Genomic DNA, 23,630 nt, shown 5'->3' with positions numbered 1-23,630 from the left:
TTAAGAATGCCTTAAAAAATCGGAGTAAGTATTTATAAGTAGTTATTTGCTTCGTTACTTTCATTTTTTTTTTGTAAAGAAACAAAGCCATACGAAACAAAAACATTTCTAAATTCGAACATGACTAATTTCATCTTTCAAAAACCCGTCATCGCTCAAGGTGTCTTCACAATCATAATGCACTTGCCTATCTTTTTTTTTTGCCCAAGTTTACATAATCCTCGAATGTGAAGGTTGGTGGCTTTCTTTGGCGGGGAGGCTGTATGCAGTGAGCCTTTGCCTCAGTCGATTGTGAGGAGCGCGCGCTCGCGCCTGTGCAGTGCCTGTTTTATTTTTTTTACTTACTTTTTAAAAAGTGCCAGTGACTTTGGATCATGCGGCTCATTTTTTGGGTAAGTTCGTTTTTCGAAAATTTAAAATATGCAGTGACGTTCCGGTTTTAAATTTTGTGCGCGGCAGATGACCAGTTACTTTCTTTAGTGAAAGTAGAGATGATCGATTCATCTTGAAGAGGGCTTGTTTTTATCGATTCGTGTTCGAGTGTCGTTAAGTGATTGGCCCGCTATTTTTACAGTGATTCGTGCCCTTTATAGGATGAAATTGCCGGTAAAATGTTCCGGTGTGATGAATTTAATGTAAACGAGTTGTCGTGATTGTAACGATTATGTTCGGTAGTTGGTATCATGTAATTATTTTAAAAGTGAATACTTGGATTTTATGGACTTTCTTTACATTGACACGTGAGGAATTTCACCGGCATTTTGTTTTATTTTTTAAACTTTTAAGCTGGTTTCTTTAAGCGAAGCAAAATTAAAAATACAAATAATTTAGTAAGTATAAAAAATAAAATAATAATTTGCAAGTTGTAAGTGGGTCATTCAAATGACGTCTCGCGTCTCGCCGTGCGTCCGCGCAGACCGGATGTCGCGGGTTTTCTCTCATTTGCTCTTCTCCACGTAATATCATACATTATGTAAATAGACAAGTTTTCTATTTAAATATTTTTTTACTTTTTTATATGCGTCTACGTTTATGTACCTACTTACACATTGTCTTTTTATCGATTTCTTTTAATCTATTTCTCGTGATATTTTTGTATTTATGCACTTTAAGAAATAAAGTACCTATGTGTACCTTCCAATGTGAATTAGAGTACAGTACATTGCAGGCTTGAATCACCTGATTATCCGAAAAAGTAAGATGGTCTCGTGCTTCGTAATTATTTTTTTTTTTTTAATTCGAAACGCACGTTATGCCATTTGTCACGGTTAAAAGCCGTTAAACACCTCCACCAATCCGCAGTGGAGGAGCATGGTAGAGTATCCAAAATAAAATAAAATAAAACCCCTACGGTTGGTTATGCCCAGTGGGACGTATATAGGGTGTTTGTTTTTTTTTGTTAATAAAACTATAAAAGAAGAATATTTATTCTATACAGAGAATATTAAAAACACGTAAATATAAACAGAGCATCATGCCTGTATCTCCGAAGAGTACAGGATAGTATTAAAGACATTATCGTTAGAAAGAATATACTTTACTCTTTGGCTCGCATGTTTATCTCATTCCCACGGTAAAATAATTTACACCACCTAACGATTCAAACCTTACTAGAATTAATTATTGAATTAATTTTACCTTATGAACTTTCGATTTCAAAGCTCAAAGGTCAATGGTCTCGCTCTGTTTAGCAAGAGAATCAATTCGCAAACTTATTCGCATGAAGTGAAGGGACTACATCGATTTATTATATACCACAAAAATCGTAAAAAAAATATATATAATGGCCCCGATTCCTCCAGACACATCCTAATTTTATTTTAAGTTATACCTGTCATTTTCTTATCCGCCGAAAAGGAAAGGGACAGGAGATTAACAACTGTTAATTTTAAAATGAATGAATGGGTGAATTAATGAATAAATGGGGTTATTGAGCAATGTAATCAATTTAGAGGGTTGTTTTAGATATCTGGTTAAAATTGACGTGTGTTCCATAAATTTTGATGCCTGTCGATTATTCGTCCCTTTCCTTTGAAACGGATAAGAAAAAGACAGGTATAACTTAAAATAAAATTAGACGGTATGTATTGGAATTGGGGCCAATATATTCTTAAATTTAATAAGTGGTGCTCGTTGATGTATTTTGTACGAAACAACGGATTCTTAAGCAAAATAATTTAAAAAATATGAATATTTAAAAGATTAAATTTGAATAATTCGTTAATTATTCGTTATAAATACTCGCATTTTAAATAAATGTTAACACCCAAATGGTCGGTAAAGTTAACAAAATTAAAACACTTTCTAAAATATTATTATTATTAGGCTTCAATACAGAAATTCACTTCTTTAAAGTTACAACTCATCCAATTCTTCACGGGGTCCGCTTACTAAATCTGAAGATTTGACAGGTCCGGTTTTACAGAAGCGACTGCGTGTCTAACCTTCTAACCCTAAGGAAAAACCAGTCCATTGCAGATTAGGTCACATACCGCCGAAAACTTGGGTATGTGGGTTTACTCACGATTTTTCTTTCACTGGGAATAGAAACTGGGACCTTCAGATCGAGAAGCCGACGTTCTAACCACTAGACTACAGAGTCCATTTGTTTCATGTTGAGTCCTATCATTTTCAGTCTGCTGGAAGACATTTCTACTAGAAATAAGCTTAACTGTTTATCTGTCTTGTGTTAGTCTAATTTTTTTATATCCTTTTCTGTGGACAATAAACTGTTGAATAAATAAATGAGATATAATGAACCCTATGATAACAGGCAATGAACCAATCACCCATAGAAACGATCGTCATGAAGGATTCTCTGTCAGTGTTTACTTTTATTATCATCAAAAAATAAAATATTTTTACTATCACCCATATTGAAGGCCCATCATGAAACTGGCATAAAGTCCACTCTCTCACACAAAAGACTACCGCTAATTTGACGTGTTCAAGTAAATAACACATTATAAAGAAAGTAATTACTAGAGCTATACTACCGTTTCTTTTTTTGAGTAATGTTACAAATTCACAGGTATCAAAACATTAGATAAGGTAATCAAATCAATAATTTACTATGTTTCAAAAGACATACACAACATAAATAACCTAGAAAGCATATATACGTCCCACTGCTGGGCACAGGCTTCTCCTTAATCAACCGGAAGGGGATGGAGCATACTCCACCAAGCTGCTTTACTGTGGGTGGGTACGATTAATCATTTATGAGAAGTATCTCATACTGTTATTTATCCAATTATTAGCTTTTCGCCCATGACTTCGTCTGCATGGAATTCGATTAACTCTTTTTTTCATACCCTTTTCAACCCCTTAAGGGGTAATTTGACATGAGCGTGATTTTTGTCCGACTGTCTAACACGTAAGCTCACGACTATCCCTCGCAAGTATATCCATCGCAAGAATAACTTAGTATCGCGTGGGCAATGAAGCAATTTTTTGTATGAAGACCCCAACATTAAATTCTACCGCCCTTTCCAACACTAGTACCCACATCTTACCGAGCCCTCTGTTAGACCAACATCATGGGTGGTGAGCCGTATCGGTAATGGTCGAGCCAACTGTGCTAGAGCAAACTGCACTGTCTATCAAAGATTAAAATTGCACATCTGTCACTGTTCTAAAGTCATCATCATCAGCCCATTAACCTCCCCACTGCTGGGGCACGAGCCTTCCCTATGGATGGATAGGGAGATCGGGCCTTAAACCATCACGCGGGCCCAGTGCGGAGTGATGGTTATTAAGGACTGCTAATGCAGCCGGGACCAACGGCTTAACGTGCCTTCCTAAGCACGGAGGAGCTCGAGATGAAAACTGTTTTTTTTGTGGTCACCCATCCTATGACCGGCCTTTGCGAAAGTTGCTTAACTTCAACAATCGCAGACCGAGCGCATTAACCGCTGCGCCACCGAGCGCCTCTTGTTCTAAAGTATCATCATGCAAATAACAAATTACTTGTGATACTAGTTACTAACATTAGGAACATCTCTAGCACTTACGGTTTCATAAGCACATGGTAATTTAGCATAATCTCGGATGGTTCGGATGGAGAAATAATGTGCAGACTAATGTTTATGAGTATGACATAATTTTACATTTCGTACTTGTACATAGTATGAGAAAAAAATGCGAAGTTGCCTTTGCATAAAACTTACAGTGTTGATTCGATGGTTTTATTCTTGTGGCGTAACCAAAAAAATACAGGATATAATATATATAACCTCCGTGGTCTAGAAAGGCGTTAGGCTCACATACTGGACAATTCTATAAGTTTAATAAAATATGTTTATTCAAAAAAAGAAATCCCTAGAGAAACCCTGTATCGCATCGATTAATCATAGAATGACGTTCAAATTCAAACCAAAACTATCTCAAAACGACACATCTATATGTTCAATTCAAATTCAAAAATATCTTTATTCAGTATGTAACGTAGTTACACTTTGAATCGTCATTTTTTACATAACGAACGTCTCATCCACCTAAAACTACTGCAGCGTCTCACAACCTGATCACAGTCAAATCAATAAACGATATTATTATTACCAACTCTACAATTCACAATAGACTAAAATCCTTAACCTTCAGCGAACTAAAAAAGCCTTGTTTTTTATCACACTCGGTCACATATTAACCTACAAATTATAAAGCGACACTACCTGCCGGCATCCGAAAGGTGCGTGACTCGACTGAGAATATTTTAGTGAAATTGTTCGACCTCCCTGGTTTATATTACGTTGGCCTGTGACACAGATCATCGGTAACCATATTATTACTTATATAGTTGGACATTAATATTATACAGTGTATGTTTTTTTTTGTGACTTATTATAGATTTGCCGCAGGTGGCATTAACTACCCAGGGTGTTTATTATGAATAGTTTATTGATGTAACTGGTGCCGATTCTTACGATACGAGTTGCTGCATGAGCAATAAGGCCGCCTGTTGTGCTTTTCTGTATATGTTGTCCTTATCTCTGTGTTTTGTGTCCATTGTGCTCAATAAAGTATTTTATTATCTATTTATCATTATATTATGTTACTATGGCTTTTATAACCTTTACACGCCACGTCAGTTTTTCCAATTAATTTTATTTACTTATAATCAATATTCTTCAGTCATAAAACCTGTAATTAATAAAAAAAGATTATATTAATTGCCTAGTCGGATTCTAATTTATCATGCTACTATTAAGTTGGATTGCCGCTTAAGCTTAATGTGTGTTTGGACAAGTGCAATCAGTCTTTCTTTAGTTCGATCACCTTTCGGATGAATGGTGTGATATGTGGTTTGAAGATTTATTTCCTCCTATACCTACATGTCACTGGAGGAGGTATGGAGCATACTCCACTACGCTGCTCCACTGCGGGTTGGTGGAGATTAGAACACATAATACCGGGTTTTTCTCGCGTTCAGACTAGATTCAATAAAATAACATACTCTCAAGGCCAGAGTGAACAGGCACCTTCAGGGCGAGCTCGCTCCATCTTAGGCCTCGTCAATGCCTTCAGGCAAGTCTGGGGCCAAGAGCAAACCCATCAAAGGTAAAAAAAACTTAAGTACTTATTGACCAAATAAATGCCACAATAGGTTTAAATTCGATCATAAGTAACATTGTTTGTGCTTCTATTGTCACTTTGTTGCATTGAATAATCATTATTTAATATGACGTAATTTCAATTGAAACAAGAAGTAAGTACCTGATAATGTTCTACACGTTGCTTTACAAAACTGTAATTTAAAAGCAATTTCTGACATAATCAAATTTTGAAGGGACACTGCACATTTGAGACTACGTAATTGATAGTTCGGCCATAGTAATGTCATAGCTAGGAATCATAATTTTATTGTGGTGGTTATAGTAGAGTATGCTTATGTATAGGGGAGGCCTGTGCCCAACAATGGGACGTATATAGGCTATTTATGTTTTATGTTCTTCTTCTTCCTAAGCCTTGTCCCGCTTATACAGGGTCGGCTCTCCTTATCCTATTTCTATAGGTTGGTCGGTTTTGGGCCAGTTTGGCGTCCAGGTCTAATTGTTTCAGGTCCTTTTGGACCGTCGTTAACCATGTGGCGGGGGGTCTTCCACGCCCTCTTTTTGACGTCGGGATATTTAGGGCTGTTCTGACTATATGGTCTTCTGGGCGTCTCATGACGTGGCCGTACCAGCGCATTCGTTTTTCTTGAAGTTTATCGACTATTGGGGCAATCTTGTAACTACCTCGGATGTACTCATTTCGAATTTTGTCGAGTAAGGTGACTCCCGCTGACCAGCGTAACTATTTATGTTTTATGTTATGTGTTCTAATTACGACAATAACCGAGTAAATCTCAAACAGTCAATCTAGTCTTGTCTGTCGCAACGTGCAAAAGACTAAATAAATCCAAACGCAACCATATATCACACCATTCATCCATAGAAAGGTGGTCGAACTAAAGAAAGAGTGATCCATCCATTTCATTGTTTTCCCTATCTTCGTAAAACTTCTACTTAATTAACCCTAGGGTTACAAAGAATGCGCTGACCATAACATCTGTCTATATAATACCACCAAAATCAATCAATATAATTAAATAACAACCACAATTTCAATTAAATTGAATTACCAATTTAACTGAATCCAATTCGGTAATTGGATACAAGTAGATTAAAAGATTTAAGTTCATAATTGGAACCTTCACAAAAGCATGTCGATTGAGCTCAATGATACCAACTATAGACCTGTGGATCTATATCGAGGGATCAATAGTCGATAATGAGCGGAACGCAAGCGCACGGCTGGTTGAGCATCAACCTTGACTTTGCGGTTAGTAGAATACTGTGGTACTGGTTTATATTTATTTTATTTGTAAGGAGAAAAGTGAGAATTATTTAAATATTTTCCTGTTATATGTTTTTTTAAGAATTTAAATATAGAATTCAAATCAATGGACTTTTTGCAAAGGCGGTTTTAATTGAATATAAATTTTGTAAGAACAGATGTTTTTAATTAAATTTATTTAATTTAATTTAATTTAATTACGGTACTAATTTCAATCACTTGACTTCATCTCCAAATCACTTTGCCAACGTATAATAAATTAATTTAAGTAACTTCTTCTATTGTGCGTCACCCTTGGGTGAGGGGTCGATAACCAACCTCAGCAACCCTGGTGTCAGGGTTGATACTGAGCTGCCAAAGTAGCTTATAAAAACTTCTTTTACATCCAACGGTCTAATAAAAGTATTTCCATTCATTAATCTTACCAATAGATAAAAGTTGTCTATCCAATTCTGTTGGATATTACTCAATGCCTGTCGAGTTTTGTCGGTGACTATGCTAAAATACAGTTTAATGCAGTGACATGCAATATAATGTGGTACAGCCAAGTGATAGTGGTTGACTTTGAATGAACACGACTTTTGACATTGCATAAGTATAGAGGTTTAATGGAGGAAACGTACATACTTCAGTTGTATCTGCACGTATACGCTGTCGCGGCTAGCGCGACGAATAAAGCGGACTTCGTCTGTTATGACGTTTATTTATATAGATAGACTTTCGCTACGTGTATTAGGCTTTTTCTTGAAATGGAATTTTGGCGCTTACGTAATTTTGCCTTTTCAGTGACGATATATATATATCAGGGGTATCAACCAATAGACGCAGCGAATCTACGTGGATAAAGGTCGAACGACTATTGGCTGAAGCTCTCGATATTTTCGCGAACGCGCGCTACGCTGTTACCATGCCGCTAGGACAAGATTGTTTAAATAATTGTATACGTTCTCTTAAACATAGATCTACTCTTGAAAATATCATGCCGGTTATTTCTATTAAGATAGACAGATTAATTTATTATTCTTTCACTGACAAAACCATTGGAGTTGTGAGACGGTACGAGAGGTTTAAAAAATGTGTATTGTAAACTTAAACGTTTCGATTACTTAACTGTAGGGTTTATAGATTGCCAAGTTAGAAAATTCCATTAAAATTATGTAAAAAGAATTATAAAAGTTTCATAAACATATGTAAATAATATTCATAACCCATGCAACATTATAGATTCGATCGATTTGTAACCTTTAATAAGATAAGTTACGTCAGTTACCTTATTTCCATATTTTGTATTATGAAAACCTTGTTTATATTATTATAAGATATTTCGTTAACTAATCTATATATCGTTAAATAAACTAATATAATATGGATATTTTTTCCATAGGGATATTTTTTGTGCCTTTTTGTAGATTTTCCACAGATGGCATTATCTACTTGGCCGGACAAATGGGGAGCACTGAGGGCTTTCACCCGGTACAAAAAAGACAACAGGCCTCAGGGTACCCAGTTAGGCGCGAACACCAACTCAGGGAGTCGTCTGAGAGGAAGAATATTTGAAAGAATTAATCGACCTTAGCGGGTCGATAGCGATGACGCACGCTCTTGTCGCTTTAGTATTCTCCATAATAATATACATCTAGATAAATAGATAAAATAATTACTACTAGATAAGTTCTTATCTAATTTACTTATTTGATAAAATGACTTAGTTCATCTTGCAATGGATGTTAGTACCGCTAATCTCTCATCAAGCAATCTCTAATCGAATCGCGATTTCGTCATTACTTTCATTAAATTATTTTTAAATAGTACGAAGTATTATTAATTATTAAAAAAATCTTTGAAGTGCCAAATGCAAGGGAAAAGAGAAATTCTTTATCACTTCTAATAGTATACAACACAACATAAAGACGTCAAACGTATGTTATAAAAACTATTATTGAAAACGGCTCTTTACCCAAATTGCCCAATTAATTTATTGATGCATAGTATATTTACTTTTATAATTGGCCAGATCTATGAATGAGAGATGAGAAAGAAATGTTTTTCACACGTCATGTGTGTCGGAAACGATTGCGTAAATGTTGCGAGTCGCGACAGAAATGACAGTAGAGTCGCTTCGTTCTATATTTTTTCTACAGGTTCTTTTTTTTACTATTTGTTGTTCCTCTAAGTCTATGTTCATCAATTATTAGATTTATATCCTGTAAATTTAAATCGAAATAAAATCTGTCTCGGACAGGACTTGAACCCGCAGCTCTTGTTAAGCCGGGACGAGCGTGTTAACCATTGCACCACCTCCTTCTCTTCTTCAGGGTCCTCCTCCTGTCCATGCGAAATTCTTTCAATCTATGTATCGTCATTGAGAAGACGCCGCCGGCTTTTTTCGATTTAAATTTTCTCTTTGTGAGTTTCCCTTTTTAAATTATGAACCATTAGTAGTAAGTAAATTTATGCTGTTGCAGAAACGACATGTAACCAATAGTTCTTAAGTGCAACCAGTAAATTTATTACTTTGCAAAAACTGACTGTTTTTTCCAGCTTACCGGACGTAGGTAGTAATTTAAGCAAACTAAAAAACATAAATAAAAAAATAAATAAACAATAAACTTTAGACCAACCCACTCCACTCTAGTCTATGTTCCACGACCTTCCGAGAAAGTCAACAACGCGAATCGGTAAAAGTATTTGACACATCACATGTAATAGCTACACAATGCTGCAATCTCGACCCTAACCCTTACGAAATAAGAACCATTATAACAGTTGTACTTTTACTTTTTATACTTTGTAAATACATAAAACAAATACACACTTTCGTTAGTTTTTATTGCAGTGTGTGATAAGTAAACATTAATTTAAAATTGTATTTGAATTCTTAGGTATGTTATAAATTGGTCACTGATTATTTGTTTTTTTTTAATGTTCCTTATCGATTTGCCGCATAGGACATTTATCTATTTGACTAGAGAGTTATTTGGTGATTTAGCTGCATGTTTGTTTACAATACTACAGTAGAATAATATTTTAATAAATTATTAAGTAATAATAATAAAAAATCAAAAAGACCCACAAGCTTCGTCAAAAAAAATCAGAATATAAAATACTCTATTGTACATAAACGCAACATAAAGGAAAAGTAAAAAATGAATAAAAAACAGAAGTACAGTCGGCCGCTTAATGCTAACACAAATTCAGCGCATAGTTTGAGATAAGATTCTGATATGTAGGTACTCGTATATGAAACATTTTGAAGAGTAGCCTTAAGCTAAGTCATCATAATCTCCCTAGTATTATCGCGTTATTCACAGGGTCCGTTTACCTAACATGAAACTTGACAGGTCCGGTTTCTTACAGAAGCGACTGCCTGTCTGACCTTCCAACCCGCGAACGGGAAACCAGCCTAATACACGTTGGGTGACATACATCCGAAAATGCATTTCCCGGGAATGTGAGTTTCCTCACGATGTTTTTTTTACCGCTGAGCACGTGATAATCATTTATGATCCAAACATGAATTCGAAAGAAACTCGACAATCATTAGTTTATCATGTGCTGGATTCGAACCTGCGACCTCAAAGTGGGAGGCAAGCTTTCTCCCAACTGTGCTACCACGGCTCTCCAGCACAAGATAAATATTTACTTACCCACCCGAATAGTACCTAGATCGTAATGGTTGAATAATATCTTCAATTTAAAGAGCTTTATTCTATAAAAAAGGGATAATATTTCTACATTCCATAATAGAGAATAAATATTCTCTCTCTCAGTTGTACAGTTCGCATAGGGCCACCCCTTAATACATGGAATTTAAAAATAGCTAGCGCGGAATGGGTATACTATATTACATCTCTACCAGCCCATTCGTACATATTAGTAATATAAGCAAATATACTTTATTGCACAGAAACAAAACGTGCGGCCTTATTGCTCTGAAGCAATTTCTACCAGGCAACCACTAACAGGAATCAACCAATCAACCATAAAAACTTGAATGCGGGACGGTGCGATAAAAACGGTATGTTCTTGAAGAGTTAAGTTAGAAATATGTATCCAATTGGTAGAGAAAGTTTAGTTCCTCCTTATAAATACATTTTGGTAACAGGTGTGTATTACAGTAAAATAAACCAAAGAGTACAACACAGACTCTGGCCCCAGTGAGGGCGATAAGACGATAAGTGATGATCATCATTTTCACTATATACCAATAGGTAACTACTAGGACTATATCCCTATTAGGGGCTATAGGTAGGAAGAGGTACATCCATCGCAAGATGAACTAAATACTCGTACCCACACCTGCTTTGAGCTTTCTGTTAGACCAACGTGATAGGTGGCGAGCCGTGTCGCCGTTTATAATGGTCGAGCCAACTGTGTTAATGAAAATAAGTACCAATAGGTACGGTCTTTCTATTACCAACATCAAGTCAAGATATTTTTTTTGATGTAACTTATTTTACTGCCACAAATGGCATTAACTATTTGGTCGGACAAATGGGGACCGCTGAGGGCTCTCATCATCATCATCAATTTAAGAGCCACGCTCTTGTCGATGTACCATTTAAAATACTCTCCATGCTACTTTTTTAGAGAAAAATAGGACAGTGGTTTCCCTCTTGCCTTCCGCCCCGCAGTACTCTGTCTGCCGCAAGTGGGATGGCGCCCAGAGTAGTCTATTACAAAGCCATACTAGGACTCCTGTCCTCCGCCTCTGAATAGTACTGACAGTTACTGCTGCCCTCTGTCAGGTACCAGGTTACAGTCCCTGTGACTTGCCCCTTCCGTCCTGCATTGCACTGAGGTATAAAACTAAAGACAACAGCTATGACGGTGCCCTGGATCGCTGCTGTTCGCACGTGCTCGGAAGCAATTCGAACGTCTACCCACACGAGCTGCCTTAGACGGAGAGAAGCAGGGGGGGGGTATTTTTACCAAAATACCCTCCTGATTCCGCGGTACCAAACGGTATCACCGTTACTGCTCCTACCAACCCCCGGCCTCCCACCAGCGGGTCTCACCGGGGAGGGAGCGGTAGCGTGTGCTCTGCCAGGCGGACCGCTAAGCTTCGCACGCGGACAGCCACGCAGCAACACCGAACCCAGATCGAAACGGGGTGAACATGGCTCCCCCAACGGCTGGAGTGTCAAAGCGCAGGTCGCGCGTGTTTGTGCGCACCTGCGCCACGACTGCAATCACCGCCGCCACTGCAATCGCAGCCATGACGCCAACACCAGCACCGCCACTCAGTGGCACTATCCATCGGCCGCCCGCTTTCCCGCTGCCCCTGCCCCAACTTCCGGGAACAGAGGCCGCGGCAAAGAGGACCTCCACGCCGCCGGAACGCCCCTCACCGCAACCCCGCGCGAGGACTACCCCGCCGACTGCACTCTCCATGCCCTTACTGGACATGGAGACAACGCCGCCGCGATCATACGCGGCGGTGTTAAACACCAACCCGGCTTCGCCGCCGCACGCGCCGCCGCGCCCGTCCCTCCGGACGACGCCCACGCCATCGCCGCCGTCCAAGAAGACCACCCAGCAGCCGCCGCTCGCCCCAGCGAGCAGGAAAATCCCGCCCATAGTGGTGGACCAGCTGCCGAACTGGCCGCACCACTTCCGCCAGCTGCGGGAGATGCTGGGCCACGTCCCGAACGCGCGCCCCTACGGGAAGGGCGTACGCTTCCTGGCGAGGACCGAGGAAGAGTTCCGGCTCTACCAGCGGTACCTTACCACCCTGGAGAGAGCCACGGGACTCTCCTGGTTCGCGTACGCCCCCCCGGCGGAGCGCTCGCTGAAGCTGGCCGTACGAGGCCTCCCGTTCGACACTGACACCGCCGAGTTGGAGAAGGAGCTGCGGGCCCGCGGCTATGAACCAACCTACATCCGCCCCATCCAGGCCAGAGAGGGAAGATCGGGCTGTATCTACTTCGTGGAGATCCGTAGGACGCTGGGCTTCCAGCAGGTCTACGAGATCTCCGACCTTCTCTGCATGCCCGGCGTCAAAGTCGAGGCGTGGAGAGGGCGAAGAGGTGCAGCCCAATGCCACCGCTGCCAGCAATTTAGGCACAGCAGCCATAATTGCCACCGTCCTGCTGCCTGTGTCCGCTGTGGTGGGAACCACGCGGCCAAAGACTGTCTGCGCCCCCGGGAGGTCCCGGCAACCTGCGCTAACTGCGGGGGGACGCACCCGGCAAACAGCCCTTCGTGTCCAATCAAACTGCGCGAGCTGCGCAACACAAGGGCGGGTACTGCGCCACTGACCAGGACACCAAGAGGAACTACACCAGCACCCTCCACCGTGGTGGATCCCTCCAGCGAGCCGACTGCACGAGCCTCGCTCATGGCCGCGGCGAACGGCCCAGATGGGCCTAAGCCGCAAAGGCCGAAGCGGGTCCGCAAGAGGACGAAGCCCGCCCCCACCGATACCACCACCGCTGAACCGATCGCCGTGGAATCCGTCCCCCTGCAGCCCTCGACATCGATGACAGCAGCCGCCGCCCCTCCCAAGGGGAAGAAGGCGAGGCCCCGAGCGGAGGCACCCGCAGATTCCGCCAACGACGAGAAGTTGGAAGTGTTGGAGCAGTCTATCCAGCTGCTCCACGACATCCTGGCGGCCATCCGCACAAGGACTGACCCAGTGCCCATCATCGTGGGAGGCCTGGCATCCCTGCTGGGCCAACTCACCGGTGGGCACTGACTACCAACACCGGACTGGACCGGGGCTGCCCACATCCACTACTCCTCGTCGAGTAGTCAGGATTGTGGCCACCCCCCCCGGGGGATGAGTTGACGCTTCCAGTGGCAGTGGAAGCAGTCCTCTCCCCCCCTCCAGCCGACCCGACACCAGCTGCCCCGGCGACGGAGCAGCTCCCCTGACATGACACCACCGCCAGCTGACGGGCGCTCACTGGGCCTCCCCCAACGGGGAACCACCCGGTGGGCTCGACCTCGCTGGCGGCACCACGGACAAGACCAACCATCGGGCTCACGGAGGGGCGATCATCGCCCGCCGTGTCCCACCCTCGTGCCACGCCCGTTTTAGCGGGCGGCGACTGCCGCCACATTAGAGGGGCCACGCCCCGTGAATGTCTCCCCGTCGCGGGCTTCGCCCGCGACGAGAAGAAACCACACGGTGACGGTGCCCAGTTGGGCGCGAACCTCCACTCAGGGCGCCGTCTGAGAGGATAATATATTTTTTATATTAACTGGGCACAAATCCTGGAAACCACAGATTACAAAATCGCTATCTCTCGCAGTTATCGCTATCCGCTGACTCTCGACCATACACTATAGTAACCTTGCTGGTGACAAAATGTTAAAGTTTAATGTGAAAAGAAAGTTGATGTTTATCTCGGAATATTAATTGTCTAATTTTACTTGAGTCTTTAAATATTTTGTTACGTAGACTTATCTTTAAAAAAGTTGTATTTAGAGATTTGAATCTTTATGTAGGTACGTGTAGGAGATGTGGGTAGATAGGGGATTACGTTTACGTCGATAGAAATAATTATGACGTTATATTTCACGTTGGTTAAGTAGGTATTTTGTCATACAGCGCGGTACTCGTAACACTAGTATTTTGGGGACTATTTAACGGGAGGCGGCTCTATTCGTTATTCCGCTAAGTTTTTGTTGGAACTTGTAAATAATTATTTCTTGGAACTTGTAAATAATTATTTATTTTATTTATTTAAACTTGCAAATAATATCGTTACTTAGTTAGGTTTTATAATTTGAGATTTATACAGAATGTTAGCGGCAACGAAACAAAAACTTTAAAGGATGGTTCTAGAAAACGAACTAAAAAATTACTTCGCTTTCATGTTTGATGAATGAGTGCAAGGTAACGTTTGAAAGTATGATGTCTACAAGTACAATACAATAGTTTGTTTAATCAAAATTATTTGGTTAATTTAATATACCAGCCTCATCAACCCTGGTGTCAGTCAATTGAGCCGCTAAAGGCCCCTGACATGGCTCATGTATCGACTACTTACTTACATCAGTAAGTAGTAACCGTAGTAGTAGCATGCTTACTTCGTGTGTAAACTTGTAACGATTTGGTCGTGCACTGTTATGTTACAATACGATGTATGGATGTTGGGTGTTAGTAACATCGTAACGAAAACTTTAAGGGATGATTCAAGCCATGATTCTGAGTTGATATCAAGTGGAATTTTCCGTCGCAAAAGTATGGAACGGAAAATAATTTAAAAAAGCTCTAAAATATTCATGACTTCTCCGACAGGAAATTCCACTTGATATCGACTCAGAATCATGGTCTGAATCATTCCCTTCAGTATTCGTTACAGTGTCACTAACACCCATACCTACTTGTATGGCTACTGTATGTACTTGTATGGGGTGTAAGTGACATCGTAACGAATACTGAGAGGGATGATTCAGCTGATTATTCTGAGTTAATATCAAGTGGAATTTTCCATCGCAATAGTATAGAATTGAAAATAATTTAAAGAAACTAAAAAAATAACATGAATTTTGCGACGGAAAATTCCACTTGATATTAACTCAGAATCATGGTCTTAATCATCCCTCTGAGTATTCGTTACGATGTCACTAACACCCTGTATATAATATAAATACTTAAATAAATAAATGATGTCAATACTCAGAATATCCGCACAGAATCTTTTCTGTCGTTTCCTGTTACCTCACAATACGACGAGGAAACATCTTTATTCTATTCATTTATTATAATACCATTCCGTGTTGCTCCACAAAATATTACGCTGCTACAACTTTATATAAAGCCGCAGTAATTGTTAGTCATTAGGGTTCAAATTACAGGTGGTTGGTTTTTCTTTCTCCTTCTATTGTAGGCCTCGTGCAATTAAGACCGTGGATGTTGTAAAGCTTTGTTAATCTATTCTAGAATTTAAATATTTCTTTACACATAGCTTGCACCCACACAAAAAAACAGTATATAAAGCGAAGATTGGTGGTAGGGCTGGCAGAGGAAGACCTAGAAGGACGTACATTGACCAAATTGGAGATGTCTTTAGAAAAGATTCAGCAATGATTGATTGATTGATCTACTCTGAACCGGCGTGCGTGTATGAAACGATCGTTGAATGTGAAGGAAGCAAGAGAAATATGTCAGGATCGAAGTTGTTCCATAGGCTCTGCTTACCCCGGTGGGAAATAGGCGTGAGTTTATGTATGCGTAAGTATGTATGCACCTACACCTCACCGAGCTTTCTGTTAGACCAAGGTGATAGGTGGTGAGCCGTGTCGCCGTCTATAACGGTCGAGCCAACTGTCTTAGTGAAAACTGCACTTAAGAAAAATAATACCTCATTGGTGCAAGTATAGTAGCGAGGTTCGAACCGGCGTTCCCCGTTTGAGAAGCAAGCCAGTGAACCACAGGTCCACAGTGACTATCGGTGCGGTGTGTTTACTTAGTTCATGTTGCGATAGGTGTACCTCTGGCTACCACCACGATTGGGATACAGTCGTGAGCTTGTTTGTAATATTCAATAACTATCATCGTGGTCTTATCATCAAGCTATTTAAGGCTAAAGTCCTTAAAATGTCTGGGAACTGATATTAGGTGATGTTGCGTGTAACCAAACGCACCTGGCGACGACTGGCGGCGAGGGCGGCGAGGGCGGCGCGGGGGGCGCTAATGTCAAAAACTCACTTCATCACGGCGGCCACCACGACGCCACTTATTGTTATATTTTAAATAATATAGTACCTATAACTTACAGTCCGCGTTTTAATTATCTTCTTACAAGTCAAGCAAGGACCCTAAACATTGGTCCTTCGAGCCGGATTTGAACCAGCGAACAATATTTTGTTGTTTTTTAAAAGAACGCCTAGAGCCCTGTGCCGCGCTTTTTCTTGAAGCTTCTTTTCCCCGGCTATGCAGGTTGTGAGAAACTGCAATAGTTTTCGGCGGATTAGACGTTCGTTATGTAAAAAATGACGATTCAAAGTGTAACTATGTTACCTACCGAATAAAAATGTTTTTGAATATGAATTTGAATCTTTGAACAGCTTTTTTTTTGACGTGACTTATTGTAGATTTGCCGCAGATGGCATTAACTACTTGGCCGGACAAATGGGGAGCGCTGAAGGCTCTCACCCGGTAAATCTTTGAACAGCGAAACCGAAAGCGTTGAAGAAAACCGAATGTCCATAGAAACCGCTATCTTTCTTTCCATCAAGATTTCCCAACATCCTTCGCTTGGGGTGATCCCTGATTGGTTCCCACGAAACCGGTAAGAGAGAAACTTGATCTAGGCAAGCGAGCCTTAACGAATTACCTATCCAACGAGAACATAGGTAACTATTAGTTGAACGTATAGATAGGCAGTAGCGTAGCCACGCCTTGGAGTCATGCTTGATAGAGCACTAGGGTTGCCAATTTTACATTTATCATTCACCCACTCTAAATAGACTTTTGACTCAGGTGGGTCGAAGTAAGAACAATTTGTTCAGGTGAGGTTTCTCGGTGCCTGTTCCCCAAACGATGGAACATCTTACATCGTCTCCTGCCCGAACACCTGCACGCAGGTGGATCTGATGAGCGCTGCAGTTAGCGGCATACTTGTTGCCAAGTTTTGGGCCGATACTATTTAGTTTGCCATCGACACGATAAGAGACTCGCCCACTGATACCGGCTAAGTATAGCGTGTGTGGCGTGAAAGAGGGGAGGTATTAGCCTCATAATGACCCCGATTGCTGCAGACACCTCCTAACTATATTTTAAGTTACACCCGTCATTTTCTTATCCGCCGAAAAGGAAAGGTACGGATGATTGTCAACAAGTTAATTTTAAAATGAATGAATAACCCGTGCGAATAAAATAGGCATCTCGCTGGTATGCAATCCATTTGACGTGCTGTCTACTTAATTCTGTCGGGCTATTGGCCGATGTAAAATGTTTAGACGTTTGTTTTAGATTTCTACTTAATATTGACGTGTATTCCATAAATGTTATACCTGTCGATTGACCGTCCCATTCTTTTTCAAAGGATAAGAAAATTACAGGTATAACTTAAAATAAAGTTAGATGGCGTCTGCAGGAATTAGCACCCATATATTTTATTATCCTTTTCCGTCCTGTGCAAGTCTCATCCACTGCTATCCGGCATACCATGCTGTCATCCCAGCATCAATGTCTGCCTTAGTCAATTTGTTGTCTTCCTGTCTTGCGTCCACTCAAGCCTAGCGATTCGTTTATATACATCTTCGACTTTAGTGCCAGTTTTAAATACAAATATCTATATCTATTGCAGCTTCTTTTCCCCTGACTATACAGGTTGTGAGAAGCTGCAGTAGTTTTAGGCGGATGAGACGTTCGTTATGTAAAAATTGACGATTCAAAATGTAACTATGTTACCTACTGAATAAATATATTTTTGAATTTGAATTTGAATTGAATATAATAATATGAAATGTGTCTGAGTATCAGTTGAGAGCCCTCAGCGCTTTCCATTTCTCCGGGAAAAGTTAGGCAAACTTACAATAAGTCACTAAAATAAACATTCCCGATTAAACGGCTGAAGTCATCAAGTGTCATGTCAACTTCAACATAGCATCACGCCTATATACCCAAAGGGTTAGGCAGAGGTGTATAGCATATACAACCCACTCCTCGCCAGCTATGCTTAAGTCCCATAAAATAGGGGCGAGCTTATTGCCATTCATATTTTATTACTATATCCTAATAGGGGTAGTCAGAGAAACATTCATCGTAATTACAATGTCTATCAAATCTCAAACAATGAAAAATACCCTTATATTATTCCCGTCGCATTCTTTTTCCAAACAAGTATTTTTTTTCGTCTAAATTGCGAAAAAACCCCAATCTGGCAACCCCGTCTGTGTGTAACCAAATCGATGTATTTATCAAGTTGTATCACCACTCTATCTGCTACTAGTTATTCATAACTACCCACAGTCTATATTAAACGTTTCTCTGTGATGTAGGGCAGATTTTCTTAGAAACTGTGCCACGAATGTAAACAACTTTGTCATTACGGAAACATGTGATTTGAGGCTGCCTAGTGGTCTAATGGGTAGATCATTGGCTCTGATGTGGCTGGCGAAACCGAAACCACATCAGCTACATCAGAGCCACATCAGAGCCACCACAACAACGACCCGGGATAGATATCTAGGAGTCGGCGTCGCCGCATACGGTTTGAACGACATGATGATGAGATCATTGGGCGCACGATCTGGAGGTCCGGGTTCGATTCCCGAAGGGGGCACTGTCAAAAACCACTTTGTAAGACTGTCCTTTGTCTGGTTAGGGCATTGCAGGTCAATAAAGATGAAGAAAAGGAAACGTCGTATACAATTTATATCTACTTAAAGAATTGATCTAAATTATCATAATTTTATTTAATAATACCTAAATATACCATCAAAAGCCATTTTGTTAGCATAGTTATCTATAATATAAATCAAATCAATCTATTGCATAATCTTTTGTATAAACTTTACAAAACATTTGCATATATAAAAATAAAACCTGTTTCATTTCTATTATTTTATAGCTTATTTATATCTAGTATTTGTAGACATCATTTAATTTAATCGATTGAAAGCGGGTTAATATTTTTATGACCATGTATGTAATGTTTAAAAAGGCTTTATGTTTCTAGGTTGGTGTTCTAGTTATAATATTTGTATCTAGTTATTAATTCTCAGTTCCAACCTTCGTACACATAAGAGTCATGCCCATAGTGCCTACCTGGGTGGGTCCGGAGAAATCGAAAGTACTGTGGGCTGTCACTCTGTCACCTAGTTAAAAGATCATGCCAGAAGGTGCCAGAGTGGGCGCAAGTTTAGTGTTGGCTCAGGGCATTGTCTGAGGGTGTTACGCCGGAGTTAAGCAACCCTGAGGTTCCTTTTAACTTTTACGACTTTTCTTTGCGTATGATAAAGAGCGTGGATTTATTTACGATTGGATCATAAATGATTATCACGTGCTCAGCGGTGAAGGACAACATCGTGAGGAAACCCACATTACCGAGAAATGCATTTTCTGAGGTATGTGACCTAACCTGTATTGGGCTGGTTTTCCCTTCGCGGGTTGGAAGGTCAGACAGGCAGTCGCTTTTGTAAAAAACCGGACCTGTCAAATCTTTAGGTTAGGTAAGCGGACCCTGGGAAAAACAGGATAATGCTAGGGAGATGATACATTATAGTTCCTTTTAGGGCGTAAGTGCTTATTAAGACGGGATTTTGCAAAATTCAACCCCTAAGGGGGTAAAAAGGGGTGCCAGAGTTTGTATGAAACTTCTATAGTTTTAATAGTAGGGTTTTTTTCTTTCTTTTTTGACGTGACTTGTTGTAAATTTGCCAAACAAACTTGAGCGCTGGCTGAGGGCTCTCTCGCGCGAACGAAGTCGCGGGTAACAGCTAGTAATATCATAAAGGAGCCGATCGCAACTTTTCATAGTTTGAAGATGTGAGTGAGCTGATTGTCGCCTTAGGCTCAGCTATTACTGACGAATCGCAAACTTTCTATCAGATAAGAAATGATGGACAATCGTTAAGCTGTTTTTTTTTTCACTTAACTTATTGTAGATTTGCCGCAAATGGCATTGACTACTTGACCGGACCAATGGGAAGCGCTGAGGGCTCTCACCTTGTGGAAATAGAGAAAACCTATCAATTTAATTGTTTTTTTTTTATTTTACATATGTGAACTCACGCCCGCAATTCCTAATTGGATCAGCAGAGTCAGAAGCAATCAAAGACAAATTGTAGCCACTGTTGATACAAAATCCTAAGATGGATATGATAAACCTTATGGGCACAAATGATCAGCATATAGTCCATAATAAAATTAAATTAAAAATATATATATTTTTTGGAATGATGATATTAGAATTCTTAAGTATTATTGTTCAAAATTTTCAATTATTAACTAGACTTGGACTGGGCCACTTAAGAAGTTTTTTTTTTTATGTGACTTGTAGATTTGCCGCAGATGGCATTAACTACTTGGCCGGACAAATAGGGAGCGCTGAGGGCTCTCACCCAGTACAAAATTTAAGACAACAGGGCTGAGGATGCCCAGTTTGGCGCGAACCTCGGCTCAGGGCGTCGTCTGAGAGGAAGTATATTTGAAAGAATTAATCGAACCTAGTGGGTAGATAGCGATAAGCGCTGAATGAGGGGCAAGTTACGGCTCACCACCATCTCGTTGGTCTAATAGAAAGCTCGGTGAAGTGTGGGTACTTAGTTCATCTTTCGATGGATGTGAGGTACATCCGGAAGACTACCCCAATTGGGATAAAGTCGTGACCTTATGTTATAAACCTGACTGGTCGACCTTTAATAATGCGCGTTGGTAGGTCACCAACTCCGCCAAAATGTCTGCCATTATCATGCAAACCATTCAGCTTTCACGACATTCCGGTCCGTAGGGCTGCCTCGTGGCGCGACCTCGACATTGAACATTACACACATAATATACATAACACAACATCACGCTTACTTCTCATTGGGGTAGGCAGAGACCTTGAAATTCCACTTACAACTATACTGATTCGAATTTCGCGTGATATATTTTAAAGAACTGTGTATGGCTACATCGAAGCAATTCATCTAAGAAAGCAATATTGCAATTTGACATTTGTTAGCATTGCGCACTTACTTGCAATATTGCTTTTTTAGATGAATTGGTTCGATGTGGCCATTTTAGCCCCCCTGATTCATTTCTTGTCTACCACTTCAGTAAAATAAACATTGCCCTTTTTCAGTCTAAGTACATATTCTCACCTTTGTTCATCATCATCAATTTACGAGCCACGCTCTTGTCGGTGTAGCATTTTCCATTCCAGTCCATCAAAGGCCAATTCCTCGACTTCCCTATAAGGCACGACGTTAACCTTTTCTTTAATCTGTTCTATGTAAGCTCTTCTTGGTCTTCCCCTTCATGATGTTTTTAATAAATTCGTCGTATCTTATTAGGTGTCCAATCATCTTGCCATCTTCTCACCTTATTCACCCAAAATTATTATGTATCGTTGTTAATAAACACAGGTCCTTTTCATATCTTTCCTAACTTACTATCATCATCTCTAGCAATTTCCTTTTCCAGGATCCGCATACCTGACCTCCCTAACTTGAAGTTATTGACAGGTCCAGTTTTTACATAAGCGACTGTCATTTAACCTTCCAAACCGAAGGGAAAACCAGATCAATTACAGGTTAGGTCATAAGCCTTTGAAAATACTTGAGTACTTTCTCTTGGACATACTTATTATGAATTATCTCGTGATATTTTCCTTACCTGTTAAGTTTCTATTTATTTCTGACATAAAAATAATATAAACATAAGTTCACGACTGTGTTCCCAATTAGGCTAGTCAGATGTACATCCATCGCAGAATGAACTAAGCACCCACACCTCACCGAGCTTTCTATGAGACCAGCGTGATAGTTGGTGAGCCGTATCGCCGTCTATAATGGTCGAGCCAACTGTGTTTGTGTTGTTTTACGATACAATTTATATTGTAAGCTTTATAACTTAATAGCTTAATCACTAAACCTCTTGCATTTATAATATAATTTACTTGATTGCACAAAAATAAAAGAAATAATCTAGAAAGCAATTGGGTAGTTTCTAAATAAAGTCAGATCTAAAAGTGACAAAGGTAACAAAAACGTTTTGCTTTTCGACTTAATTTATATATCAATTTTAATAAATAAAAATGTAATAATAAGTGCGACATTTCGTCACGGTTTTTCTATGACGTCACAGGATGCTTTTTCGTAGAAATTCCATAGTAATTTCGTGTTTTGACGTTTCGTAAAAAGAAACTCATTTGACTAGCAGGAGACTACCCTATTGTCGGTTTTAACGATCCCTAAAGGAAAATCGTTGGTTCCAACACTCCCGGCCAAGTGGTTAATGCCAGCTGAGACCAGTTCTTCTTCAATCGTGTAGGTTGTGAGGTGAATTACCAACCTCATCAACCCTGGTGTCAGGGTTATTATTGAGCCGCTAAAGGCCCCTGACATGGCTCACGTAACGATTACTAACTTACATCAGTAACTAGTAACCGGGAGCTCCGACTTAACGTGCCTTCCGAAGCACGGATCATCTTACTTTCAGACAATCAGGTGATCAGCCTGTAATGTCCTAACCAAACTGGGGATCACAAAGATGATTTTTTGTGATATGTCCCCACCGGGATTCGAACCCGGGACCTCCGGATCGTGAGCTCAACGCTCAACCACTGGACCACAGAGGCCGTAACTCCAGTATTTCCGGTAGACAACAAGATCATTACGACATATCTTACGGAATATCTTAATAGATCCAAAAATCATAATGCAAAAATTCATCGCAGATTTATGCAAACAGGCTTTTAAAACATTAGAAATTTCATTTCATACAAGCACTTGATCCAAGAGAGAGTAATAAGTAAATAGCGAAATTATTCAATAGAAATAACCAATTTTGTATTCATCGACCATTTACGAAAAGAACTGGAAAGCGCAAGCGCAGGTTTTGGTTACAAATTACAGCTTGCTTGTTTAAATTGTGAGTCTGAGAGGATTTCTGTTAAGACTCGTAAAACCGGTTGAGTGATTTTAGAGGTATGAGCAGACGAATTTAGTATTTGTATATTATTTTAATACTTACATAAACTAGCGCCTATTTCCCACCCTTCAAACGTAAAAAAACACTATACCTACCCTTGCTTCATCAATCGTTTCATGCACGCACTCTGTTCAGAGTCATCATCATCATCAATTGAAGAGCCACGCTCTTGTCGGTGTAGCATTTTCCATTCCAG

The 23,630-nt window shown here is 40.3% G+C and overlaps 1 protein-coding gene across 1 annotated transcript in view; it reads left to right on the top strand.

Annotated features, from left to right (window-relative positions):
• The first annotated feature begins 274 nt into the window (after positions 1-274).
• The window catches only part of LOC126374293 (uncharacterized), a 48,516-nt gene continuing 25,160 nt past the window's right edge, over positions 275-23,630 (top strand). Inside the window, exon 1 of the mRNA XM_050020827.1 lies at positions 275-392. Within this exon, the coding sequence (XP_049876784.1) occupies positions 375-392 (18 nt within the window). The 5' untranslated portion in view covers positions 275-374. The remainder of the gene's footprint in view (positions 393-23,630) is intronic.

Source organism: Pectinophora gossypiella, chromosome 17, assembly GCF_024362695.1.
Source record: "Pectinophora gossypiella chromosome 17, ilPecGoss1.1, whole genome shotgun sequence".
In the NCBI taxonomy this organism is placed as follows: Eukaryota; Metazoa; Arthropoda; class Insecta; order Lepidoptera; family Gelechiidae; genus Pectinophora; species Pectinophora gossypiella.
This window is presented reverse-complemented; position numbering and strand designations above follow the sequence as displayed.